At 48.7% G+C, this 12,398-nt stretch overlaps 1 protein-coding gene across 1 annotated transcript; it reads right to left on the reverse strand.

The window, feature by feature from the left end:
• Positions 1-5,528: 5,528 nt before the first annotated feature.
• Positions 5,529-11,051, reverse strand: LOC309534258 (uncharacterized protein). The gene is made up of 7 exons (XM_082226457.1): positions 10,758-11,051; positions 8,883-9,023; positions 7,865-8,023; positions 7,408-7,545; positions 7,108-7,290; positions 6,163-6,330; positions 5,529-5,692 (listed from the first exon to the last, which is right to left on the reverse strand). Exons 1-7 carry the CDS (start codon positions 10,840-10,842, stop codon positions 5,670-5,672), a joined length of 897 nt encoding a protein of 298 aa, XP_082082583.1. The 5' UTR covers positions 10,843-11,051; the 3' UTR covers positions 5,529-5,669.
• Between the last annotated feature and the right edge of the window lie 1,347 nt (positions 11,052-12,398).

Raw genomic sequence — 12,398 nt, forward strand, 5'->3', positions numbered from 1 at the left:
ATCTAGAGGACCGAGGTTGAGGAAGCCTGATCTAGCCCAACCCCTTGGAATGCCAGAATCACAATGACCACCCAACCGTTGAATGCCTCTTACTGGCAGAAATTGTATCTTAATGTTTAAGACAAGACAAGAATCTCCCTTCTTGTCATTATCCCCTGGAGCAGCAGAAAGCAAGCTGGCTCCATTTACTTGCATATATTCTGATCTGTAAATCTTACAGGCATCATTGTGATCCATACCCCTAATTGCCCATCCGTTCTATGTTTGTTTGTTTTTTGCATCTGCACAAAGAACTCTGGGACTGATAGTACTGATAGAGATGAGGTGGAGCGGCTGACAGAGTGGTGCAGAGCTAACAACTTGCTCATAAATACAAGGAAGACAAAGGAGCTTGTGGTGAACTTCAGGAGACAGAAGAGCAACGTCCAGCCACTTTTGATTGATGGGGTCTGTGTGAAGAGGGTAACAACGTTCAGATTTTTGGGCATTGAATTACAAGAGGATCTGTCCTGGAGTGTCAACACAAGGGGGCTTGTGAAGAAGGCGCAGCAGAGACTGTACTTTTTGAGAATACTAAGGAAAAACCATCTTCCGCAGAAACTGCTGCTTGCCTTCTATCACTGTGCCATTGAGAGCGTGCTCACTTATGGCTTATGTGTGTGGTACGGAAGCTGCACTACCCAGGACAGGATGGGGTTGGGCAGGGTTGTTAAGGCAGCAGAGAGCATTGTTGGCTGCCCGCTCTCCACCTTAGAGCAGATTTATGCCACAAGGTGCCATAGGAAGGCACTGGACATAGTAAAAGATCCATCGCATCCTGGTCACTGTCTCTTCGAGCTCTTGCTGTCGGGACGGAGATACAGGACAATGAAGACAAGAACGAGCCGTCTTAAGAACAGCTTCTTCTCCAGAGCGATCTCGGCCCTGAATGGGAAGCCCGGACTTTGAAAGTCATTTAATCTCCCTTGCTGTATTATACTGTATTGTTTAATTAGTGTTTTTATGGAGCAGTCAAGTAATTTCGTTGTCCCCGAAGGGGGGCAATGACAATAAAGATATTAAATAAAAAATAAAATAAAAATACTTGTGAAAGTAGATGCCATAGAAAAAGCACACACACAAAGACCTATCTGACTCTCCAACGACAAGTCCTAGTTGGATGGCTCAAGCACATTCTCTCTCTGTTCTAGAGAAGCACCAGGACCAGCAACTTGTTGTTCACATGGGGACTTGTCGGCCTGAGCCACACTTCTTGCGATTGGCACCAGCAAATCTTACCAGATCTGGACAACGGGGTGTGTGTGTGTAGGGCAGAGGTTCGCAGAGAACGTAAGAGCAAAAAGAGAACATCTCCTGGACCAGGCCAATGGCTCCTCTGCCCACAATGACTAACGGGATGCCTGGGGGAACCAGGACGAGCTGGAAAAGTACTTTCCCCCCAAACCCAGAGTCCTTTCTGTTGGGGATAATTCAGACTGAAATTCCCAGGTGTCAGAAAAGGTTATTTATGTATGCTACAACTGCAGCCCAGGTTTGGTTAGCCCAAAAAAGGAAAACGAGCGAGGTTCCAAACAAAGAAGAATGGCAACTTAAATTGACAGAATATGCACAACTTACAGACTTAACAATTTTCTTATTCAATATGTTAAGAACATACATTTAAAGAAGATTGGAAAACGTTTATTGAATATATAGGAAATAATAGTGTGCACCTGAAAACATTGACAGCATTAAGATAAATCTTAATGGATGCAATAATGCAATATATAGGAAATAATAGTGTGCACCTGAAAACATTGACAGCATTAAGATAAATCTTATTGGATGCAATAATGGAATACTGGATGGTTTAGTTTTTGTAAAATATGCGGGTATTTTTAATATGCAAAATGAACCATGGAACGAAAAGAAGGGAAGTCATTGATATTTTAAGTATGTTAAAATGAATATTTTAAATTGTAAAACAGAAAATTTAACAACAATTATAAAAAAAAGAAACATAGAAAGTTGCCTAATACTAAGCCAGACGATTTTTCCGCCCAGGTGACTCCAGGCTGTCAGAATTTGCAGGAGGGATTCCACCAAAGGACTGTTATGTTGATGATTATTTTATTATTGGATTGTCTGTCAGTATGCTTTTTAGTACATTTTTATTATGTTTTTCTCATTGATGTTTTGTAATGGGTTTTTAATACTGAACAATGCCCTGGGATCTTTTGATAAAGGGTGATATATAAATTGAATAAACCATAAAATAACGACGATGACAACAACAACAACCACATACCTGAACTTTAGGTTTGGACGCTTAAACTGGATTAATTGGCTCTGTGATCTTAGCACAAGGACTCCACTTTAAAAGAGAATCAGATTTTTACAGTTTGAGAAGTAACAGGGAAAGGCATTGAATAGTGTGTGATGGGTGAAGGGAAATGGGAGTATGTGCAAACACCCCACAGTCAAATCAGGACAGATCTTCCTTGTCTTCTGATTCCGAACAGAGGTGGGTGTCAGCTCAGCCCAGAGGGCGAGGGGCCCCAGAAGGAGCACAATGGCCCCAGACTTCATGGTGGGTCAGGCTAAGCGGAGTGTTCACTGTCCAGCCAGTCTGCTGCCTTGCATAGTCCAGGATTGCTGAATCACAGCTGGCTCAGGAAGATGGCGAAAGCGCTGGGCAGCCTCTCCCCACACCCTGCGGCCCACAAGGTTTTGTAACAAACCATCCCAACAGCTGCAAAGATGTAGATAACATTTCCACAGAAGATGGGTTGCTTGAAATGACACCGCCCTCCCCAAGGAAGAAGGGGCTTCTTGGCTTAGATTGGGCAAAGTAGGATGCCCTTCCATTGGGTTCCCAGCTGTACTATCAGCAGAGAGAAAGGGATGGTGGAGGCCATGGGCATAGCCAGGATTTATGTTAGGTGTTTGTAGAACTTGAGTTGGTTATTTTGCATGGCTACACCCATGGTGGAGCTCTGTTGGGAGAGACCCTACTTCCTCTCCAAAGCCCCTTTTTGGTGTCTTCCTCACTCACTGAAGTGCTCAGCCTATGTCCCTCTGAACTGGCTGGACCAGGGCAAATGGCAGTTGCTTGAAATGATGCCCCCTCCCCAAGGAAAAAGGGGCTTCTTGGCTTAGGTTCTGCAAGCCAGGATGCCTTTCCCTGAGGTTCCCAGCTGTACCATTAGCAGAGAGAAAGGGATGGTGGCGCTCTGGTTGGAGAGACCCTCCTTCCCCCACAAACCCCTTTCTGGGTCTCCCTCTCTGGGGTTTGTGAGACTCAGACCTGGCTGGACCAAGGCATGTTGTACTTGCCAGTGGAAGTGGCCATTCCAAAGAAGTGGGCCAAGAGAGCCAAGGATCCTGCCCACCCCCGACCTGGCCCTCTCCAGTGCTTTGCCCAGAGGCAGCCTTTCTACCCTGGCATGTGCAGGGGTGCCAAGTGGAATGAGCTCTGCCCTGCATAATCCATCCCGTGGCACGGGGCATGCACACCATCTGAATGCCAATGCCCATCGACTGCGTAGGGGCATTCAAATATTTGGCTCCTAGGTCCATCTGTAACATGATTTATTTGATCGCAGGAAAGTCAAACTTTGCTTTATCAGAAGAGATAGAATTGTTGTTGTTGTTTATTAATTACATTCTCTTAACTCTAAGGTCCCAGTGTGTTGTTTGTGTATTGTGTGTGTGTGTGTGTGTGTGTGAGAGAGAGAGAGAGAGAGAGAGAGAGAGAGAATGAAATGAATCTGGAGAAAGTTCATGCAGCTCTTACCAGTAGAAAGTTTTTCCAGTGTTTAGTTGGAATCCGGTCCTATCTTCTGAAGCAGCAAAATGCAATTTCCTTGCATATATTCTTAGCCTTATATTCTGAGCTTTCACATGATTTGTATGTCTCTCGGGGCATGTTCTTGGGGTTGCTATAGCAGGTTCCCCCCTGGTGGTGGATTGTTGAAAAACAATATGAAGCTGGATGGGGAGCATGCTGTGTGTGCTCCAAATTCGGGACTGATTTTTGTATTTAGTATTTAGGAATGCAGGAGGAAGAGAGCACAAGGGCTGGAGAAATAATAATAAATAACTCTTTCATTCTGAGCTCCTTTGGGGATAAGAAAAGTGGCCAATACGTCTTTCGACAGCAGTGGTTCCCAAAGCATACCTGAAGGAGCGTCTCCACCTCCATTGTTCAGCCTCAACACTTAGGTCCAGTGCCGAGAGCCTCCTGCGAGAAGCAAAGCTACAGGGAACCAGGCAGAGGGCCTTCTCAGTGGTGGCACCTGCCATGTGGAACACCCTCCCACCAGATGTCAAGGAAATAAACAACTATCTAAAGACATCTGAAGGCAGACCTGTTCAGGGTAGTTTTTAATGTCTGATGTTTTATTGTGTTTTGAATATTCTGTTGGAGCCGCCAAGATTGGCTGGGCAAACCCAGCCAGATGGGCAGGGTATAAATTATTATTATTATTATTATTATTATTATTATTATTATTATTAGTGCATGGCAGCGCACCCTCGTGGGGAATTAACTGGGGGTGGCAGGGGACGCTGGAGGTGCAAATGACTATCAAACCTTGAAAAGCTGGCATCCTCGGATCAGGTTCATCCATTTGGCTGATTTAATTAACCTATATAGTTTGAACAAAAGCACAATTACATGTGCAACCTGAAAACTGCCACTATCCCTTCCTTTCGTTATTATCTTTTGTCTTCCCATTCTTTTCCCCATTCATAAAATAGCTGACCAATCAGGAGCTGTTATTTGCTCAGCCATCTGGTTACTCGCCCAATCAGAAGCACCATAGCTAACCCTAACAGGCTATGCGGGTCCTGCAGGTGTCAGTGAAAAGTGTGAGCAAGCAATCGAAACCGGCTTCAGACTGATATTTACACTTCCTTTTGTTTTACTTCGGAACAAGAATGCAGGGTATTTAGAGTGACAGGGCATCAGGTTTCTGCAGACATCACTCCTGTTCCATGACATCTTTATGATATATGTGTGACGTTTGCAACAAGGTGTTGTGGGTAACTTTGAGAAACCTCTTAAAGTGGGAGCACCCATATTGGGGGGTTTCTCTCTGCTTCCTTTACATTGTAGTTTGAGGTTTGGGTGCAACAATAAAGATCAGGCCTCCTGGCTGCTGTTTTCTTTCAATATCTTGGCCGAAGCCTTTTCTCTGATGATCCAACTCGAGCCTTGGGAACTCCCTGCTACACTGGTTACTGTTTGAATTTCAGTGCTATTATCTCCCTTAGTGGACTGGCTCAAACGACTACTCTGAATATTGTTTTTTATATGGTGCGGTAAGGGGGAACTGGGGGTGAATTTATGGAACCAAGGGGACAGTGACCCAAAAAGGTTTGAGAAACACTGATTATCCTCTTCCCTTCCAGGCCCCAGGCCCAAATCTCCCCAGCCCAGCAGCTGAGGGGCTTTGAGAGATGCTCTCCCCCCACTGGGGCAGCAGTGGATGTGGGGCTCCTCTTGAGGCCTCATGTCATGCGATGCAAGAACCAGACTCAGCCCATGCCAGAAAGCTCAGGTTTTATTTGAGGATAGATGATCCCACAGCAGCCTCCCCAGAGATGGAAGGAGGGGGGCATGGGAACACACTGATGTCTGCTCTGGGGTTGGGGTCTTCTCAGACAAGGTGATCAGGCTGAGGGACTCAGTCCTCCTCAGTGGAGTTTTCTGGGGGAAGAAAAGAAAAAGAGTAAAGGGGGAGGCAGCCAAGTAATTGAGCACTGGCCCTTAGGGCAGGCAGCAGCAATGACAGAATCATACAATTGTAGAGTTGAAAGGGACGCCCAAGGGTCACCTAGCCCAACCACCTTAAAGAAGGAACCACATTCCTCACAAACAGCCAAACTCTGCTTATAAACCTCTAAAGAAGGAGATTTCACCACCTCCCAAGGGAGACCGTTCCGCTGTCGAAAAGCTCTCACTGCCAGAAGTCGGAATCTCCTTTCTTGTAACTTGAAGCCGTTGGTAAACTCACCCATGGGCAGGGCAGGATGAGGCCAGCAGGGCAGCCGAGAGAGAACCCTGTGGACCTCCACAGTCTGCCCCCTGCCCTCCACATGCACACTTATAAATATTTAGAGACAGAGATAGATAGAGAGACAGAGAAGCACAGATACACAGAAAGACAAGAATCTTACCTGTTTGCCCACAGACCATCATGCACTCCAGTTTGGTGTGAAACCGATTGCCATTCCCCTTGCAGCCCCCATAGGCGAATATCTCGCACTTCCTGGTGGCTGAGTTGTAGTAGTAAAATTGTGAAAAAGCCTCACATGGACCAGGGTCCTTTGGCAGCTTGCAAACCTCTGAGGCCACAGAAGGGAGTGAAAGAGGAAGCAGAGAGGTTTTTCTTAGGGCAGGAAGGTGTCAAGAGTTCCAACTTCATGTTCCCTGCATGCATTCCTCCATAAGAAGCCCCCCCCCCCGCTAGAGGGAAAGAATCACAGACCCTTCTCCTTCCAGGCAGAGAGGAATTGCGCCTGGGCTCTTTGGGCCGGGCCAGCTCAGGGACTGAATTTGGGGACCTCCTTGTGGCTGCTGGGTCAAATCTCTGCAGTCCTCTCTCCTCTCAACCCTTTGCCAAATGCTCCAACCCCAACCCCTCCTTCATTCTTACAAGGCTCCCCACCGTTGGATTTTGAATCCAAAGTTTTGGTGTCCTATTTCAGACACCATCTCTTATCTTGAAATTTCAAATTGCCCCAATCACAAATGTCCATATAAAGATTATGGCACAAAGTAATAATATTAAGAAGAACATAAGGTTCTGGATCAGGCCAATCGCCCATCTGCTCCAGCCCTCTCCCTTCCTGTGGCTTCCAACACCCATATCCAGCCTCTGTCCAGCTAAGGAATCCCAACCGCTCCATCCCCTCCATTATATGAAACATAAAGTCCAGAACAGAGCAGTGCACCCAGTCCTCCCAGAACTTTGGGCCCCTTCTGGCCAGCTTCTTGGATGGGGTTGCCCACCTTCCCAGAGGGGAACTACTGCCCTGCCTGGGGGTCAGAGTGTTGAACTAGGACCCGAGAGAGATGCGGGTTCAAATCCCCACTCAGCCATGAAGCTCACTGGGTGGTACCTGGGCTGATCTTCCCGCAGGCTGCCTCACATGCCTCTTTTGTCTCAAAGTTGTTGCTGTTACCCTCACAGCCACCATAGGTGAACAAGACGCACTTCTTCTCCGATGGGTTGTAGTAGTAACGGCGGAAGGCTGCTAAACATCGTCCAGTTTTGGGCGGCAACTGGCACCTGTCACTGCGAACTGTTGGAGGCAGAACGGATGGAGGTCCATGGGGAGACGTTCTCAGTCCCCAGGGCACTAAGGTGCCCAGGGAAGAAATGTAGGGAGGGTGGAAGGGGTCAGGGCCTTTGCCAGTACCTGAGTCCAGGCAGCCCCGGCTGCACATAGTGAAGCAGCACTTCTGGGTGAGGGGGCAGTCTCGGTCGTCTCTGCAGGTGTCATTGCAACGGACAAGGGTATTCACCAGTTCCCTTTTGGGGCACACGCCAGGGTGCTCTGGAAGAAGGAGATGGAGAGAAGAGGACAGCAGTCAGTAGTGAGATGGAATTTTGTTTTGAATGCCAGGACTCACTCTGGAACGTGTGAGGATATCATCGAGAGGAAACAAACTCCTGAGCATGTGCAGAGTTCATTTCCCCTCCTATGATCCTACCACTGGCAGCTGCCACCACCACACTGCTTGGCATGAGGGAGAGGAGACTCTTTGAGTGAGCCCCAGCACCTCTTCCTTGGCAGAATCCTCTGCCAGCCACGCTCATGTACACACAACTGCCCTCCCCACCAGGTCCCCACATCTCCCACACCCAAGAGATACCTTTTTCAACCGCTAGGCAAGTCTTCCCGCACCCATTGCTGCAGCACTTCTTGCGTGGCAAGTAGACTGAGCCACAGTCCTGGTCATTGTTGCAAGTCGCTAAGCAGTTCGCAGGCTGGTCTGGCTGGGGGCTCAGCCTGGGGCAGTATCCAGGGTAGACTGGGGATGAAAGGAGAACCTAAGAAGAGCATCTGCTGGATCAGGCCAGTGCCCCACCGGGTCCAGAATCCTGTTCTCACAGTGGCCAGGCAGATGAAGAACACTTACTCCCCTCTGTCTTTGCCATGACTGGTATTCAGAAGCATGTATGGGCTGTAAGCCAACACTGAGTGCATTCCCAACATTTTCTGATATGAGGCACATTTTCTTCAGCTGAAATCTTGTCTAGGACCCACAACTATCTGGCTGCACAAATTAAGTAAGAAGACGAACTAATTATTTAATTTGCAAATCATGGAATTAAGTGTTTACTTCAATCTTTACACAACTGAGGTAATTCAGCTTTGAATTTATGCATGTTTTTGGTTCTTTGTCAGTCTTTCTGAACCGCACTGTGATCTTCGGATGAAGGGCTGTATAGACATTTAATAAATGAATAGGTCTGTTTTCATTTTTTTTAAAAAACCCACATTAATACTTGCAGGGAAAGGAGCCAGTTCCTCTTTGCCTGGAATGAATGGGGTCCCCCTGATCTGACCTGCTTGCACACCTGAGAGCAGGTGAGTCTCTGGACTGGGGCTGTGCACAGCCTGCCTCCCACCTGTTGGTTGGACCCACTGGCAGTGCGCCTGGTCAGCTGCCATGTTTGGGCAAGCCACACCGTGGCGGGTGGGATTCTGCACTGCAGTGCCTCTTGCCTGACTATGAACTACATGGATCCAGGCAGGATATGCACCAAACCCCCTTGTGTGTATGGATGGGTGGTTGAGAGCACATCTGGGTCAGAAGGTGAGGCAGATGGGAGGTTCCCGACTTCATTTCTCCCCCCAGAAAGAGGGGCTGCTGCCCCTCTGCTTACCCTCACGTGGGAGCATGCACTGTTGCCCACAGCCGGTCTGGCAGCAGCGCTCACTCCCTGGGCAGCTGTTGTCCCAGGAGCAGAACTGGCCACACTGTGTGTCATTGTTTTGGATCAGAGTTGGACAAGTGCCAGGCTTCCCTGTGATGGAGAAAGAGAGAAAGAGGTAGAGAGAGAGAGAGAGAGAGAGAGGGAGAGAGAGAGAGAGAGAGAGAGATTACCAAGCCCTTCATCGGTGCTGGAAACGAAGGCATTTCAACTCCACTGTGAAAATCGAAAGCTTCTGCCGCTTAAAGAAAGAATGTAAGAGCAGCTTGCAGGATCAGGCGATTGTCCCCTCTATGCCAGCATCCTGTTCATATCTTCATCATTTCCTGGGAGATGGGTGGGGCTTGCTTCTAGGTGCAAGTCTCTCCTGCAGCTTACCTGAAAGTGGGTCTGGGCTGCAAAGGCAAGTGTTCCTGCTGACCTGCCTCAGAAGCCCAGCAGGTGGCACCAAATCTGCACCCCTCAAGTCTGCTGCTCCCAAGGGGTGCTCCATTTGGCCACAGCGGGGGGGGGGGAGGGAGGGTGTCAGAAAAGGACTGGCATTTCAGAGGCAATGTATTAATGGACATCCTCGCCTCATCTTAATGTGGATTGGGAATCCCTTTTCATTAGTTACCTGCTCTTCAACCTAAGGTCCCAGGAAACATTACAACCTTAAAACAAAAGATTAAAAGCAGTTTGAAGCAAGTTACATCCACAAAAATAAGGAGATTCTGATTCCCTGTTCTTTGAAAATCTGAACAGGAGAGCTGAATCGTTGGCTTAGGGCAGTGGATTTCAAGCAGTGTGTTGTGGCACCCTGGGGTGCCTTGAATGATGGGCAGTACTGGCCTCGGTCTCTCCTTCCCTCCCTCTTGTGTCTCTGCCTCCCAAAGGCTTGCACAGCTGTTTATTGCAGCAGCCCTGGCTATAAGCTCCACAGGCAAATGGCGCGTCTGGGGCTGGCCGGGGGATGCTGGTTGCCAGGAACTGAGACGGCCTCAGAGTAAGCAGGTGGGTGAGGGAGCCCAGCTAGGCAGTCCACCAGCCCTTGCTGTTGGGAATGGACAGACGAGTGGCAGGCTGGCCGGCCGACTGGCCATCACTGCTTTGGTCTTTCTTGTGCTTGCTGTGGTCAAGACCTGCCTGGGAGATGAGTGCCCACTGCTGCTGCTGTTGCTGCTGCCTGCCAAGGTAAGGTGCTGGCCTCACGTTCACCTTCGACCAGTCTCCGCTGGGCCACTAAGGCTGGGTATATGCTCTTCCCAGGCCGTTGTGGGGCAGTGTGGGGAGGGAGGCACCTCTCTCTGGGGCAGGAGTGGCAGCTCAGAGACTGGGCAGTGGCAGCGGCTGTCCGGAGGACTCCCAATGAGGGGGGAGAGGAGAGGAGGCTGAAGGAACACTCCACAAGAAAGGGCCAAAGCTAGGCTTTCTGTCACCCGGGCCAAAGACCCAGTCTGGCTGGCACACACACACACACACACACACACACACACACACACACACTCAACCCATTTATTCACAGAAGCCCTGGCAAAGTCTCATTGCTGGGAAAGGGAGCAAATTATATAAGGAACACCTTGGCAAGAGGGGGAATCCAGAGGCACCTTGGCTGGTGGGGGGTGTCCAATGGCACAGCAGAGTGACAGAATGGCCCCCTCTCACTGAATTTCAGCATTCCCAGTGGGGAATGAAACCACACACCTTCTGCATGCAACTCAATTGCTGTTCCCCTGAGCTTCCCCAGCTTCCTGAAGGAATTTTCATGACTGCACTTCTCTCAACAATTCCCTGAGAAATGCTTTTGAGACATGTGCCTGTAAGGAGAGAGGAGACAGGATCCCTTACCTGGAAGCCTCTGAGCAGAGGCAGGTGTCAGCTCAGCCCAGAGGGCGAGGAGCCCCACAAGGATCACAAGAGCACCAGACTTCATGGTCGGTGAGGCTAAGTAGAGAGTCCACTGCCCAACCTGGTCTGCTCCCTTATATTGCCCAGGATTGCAGAATCACAGCAAGCTCAGGAGGATGGTGGAAGTGGTCAGCAGCACAGAGAGGAAACTCATTCCTCCCCCAGCAGGTTTGGTAACAAACGGTCCCAACGGCTGAAAGGTTGTGGGCAACCTTTCCACAGAGGTGCCTGAGTGAGGAGGACGGCTAAGAAATGACAAGCCGAGGATCCTACACCCCCCCAAAACTTGCTCTCTCCAGTTCTTTGCACAGAGCTAACCTTTCCACCCTTGCACCTCTAACGTAATTTATTGGATCTCAGAGGAGCCTGACTTTGCCATCACAGAAGAGGTATAATTATAGTTATTGTTTGTTAATGACCTCTTGATTAATTACAGGTTCAAAATTAAAGCACAGTCTTATAAACAGTCTAAAACAACTTGCAATTATAAAAACAAGGTGGGTCCTAAAAACACACATCTCAAGTCTCAAAAAGCCAGGTAAAAGAGTTGCTTCTTCAACCAGCTCTGGAAGCTGAGCCATGAAGATGCCATCTGCTGTGGAACCAGGTTCAAGTTCCTCGTATTACTGGCAAAGCCCTGAACAGCTTGGGTCCAGGATCCCTCAGAGATCACCTGAACCCTGATATTCCAGCTCAATCACTGAGATCATCTGCAGGAGCATCTTTGGTCATTCCTTGGGTTACTGAGGCTTCTTTGACAACAACCAAGTCGTCATTGGCCCACTCCTGTGGAACTCCCTGCCACTGGAGACTCAGCAGGAGCCTTCTGTGCCAACATCTAAACACCAGCTGAAAACTTTTCTATTCTTCCAGGCCTGTACAGGAAATTGAGAATATATCCCCCACAATGGTCTGCTGGTGTTTTTTTCTAATTTGTTTTTTTGCTTTTCAACTTTTAATTATTATATTGCCTGGTTTTATGTCTTTATATTGATGTAAACCACTGTGAAATGTTTTATCAATCAATCTATCAACCAACCAACCAACCAACCAACCAAACAAACAAACAAACTGTACAGATTCAGATCCAAAGAAACAGATCAAAATGCAACAGCATCAATAAAATGGGACAACCCAAGCCAGGTAACTGCCAATCTACGTAGGTGTCCACCTGTCCCAGGAAGCAGAAAGGGAGCCCAGCTTGCCACAGGGGCATGGACACACCATGTGGGGTCTTCCCTCCTTGCTCAGCTTCGCACCATGTGTCTCACAGGAGCAGAGGGAGGCTGGGTGCTGAGTCAGCCTGTGGTTGGTGGGGACGCCTCTCTCTAGCAAGCAGATCCAAACTTCAACCATGACATCCCAGGGCCAGATCTGATGCCTGCCTGCCAGGACTCCTTCAGCCAAGAGCAGGGATTGAGCGATGTTTCCTCCCAGGAGAGGGAGGAACAGAAGCTGTTATCTGACCAGCTAGAAAGGAGTGGGAGAAACCTGGCCGAAGGATCCCTCATGAGGACGTTGTGAAAGGAGGATACAATGCCAGCTCAGCTGGTGGGTGCTGGAAATCAGGACTCTTTCAGC

Source organism: Podarcis vaucheri (genome assembly GCF_965113315.1).
Source record: "Podarcis vaucheri genome assembly, chromosome: 6".
In the NCBI taxonomy this organism is placed as follows: domain Eukaryota; kingdom Metazoa; phylum Chordata; class Lepidosauria; order Squamata; family Lacertidae; genus Podarcis; species Podarcis vaucheri.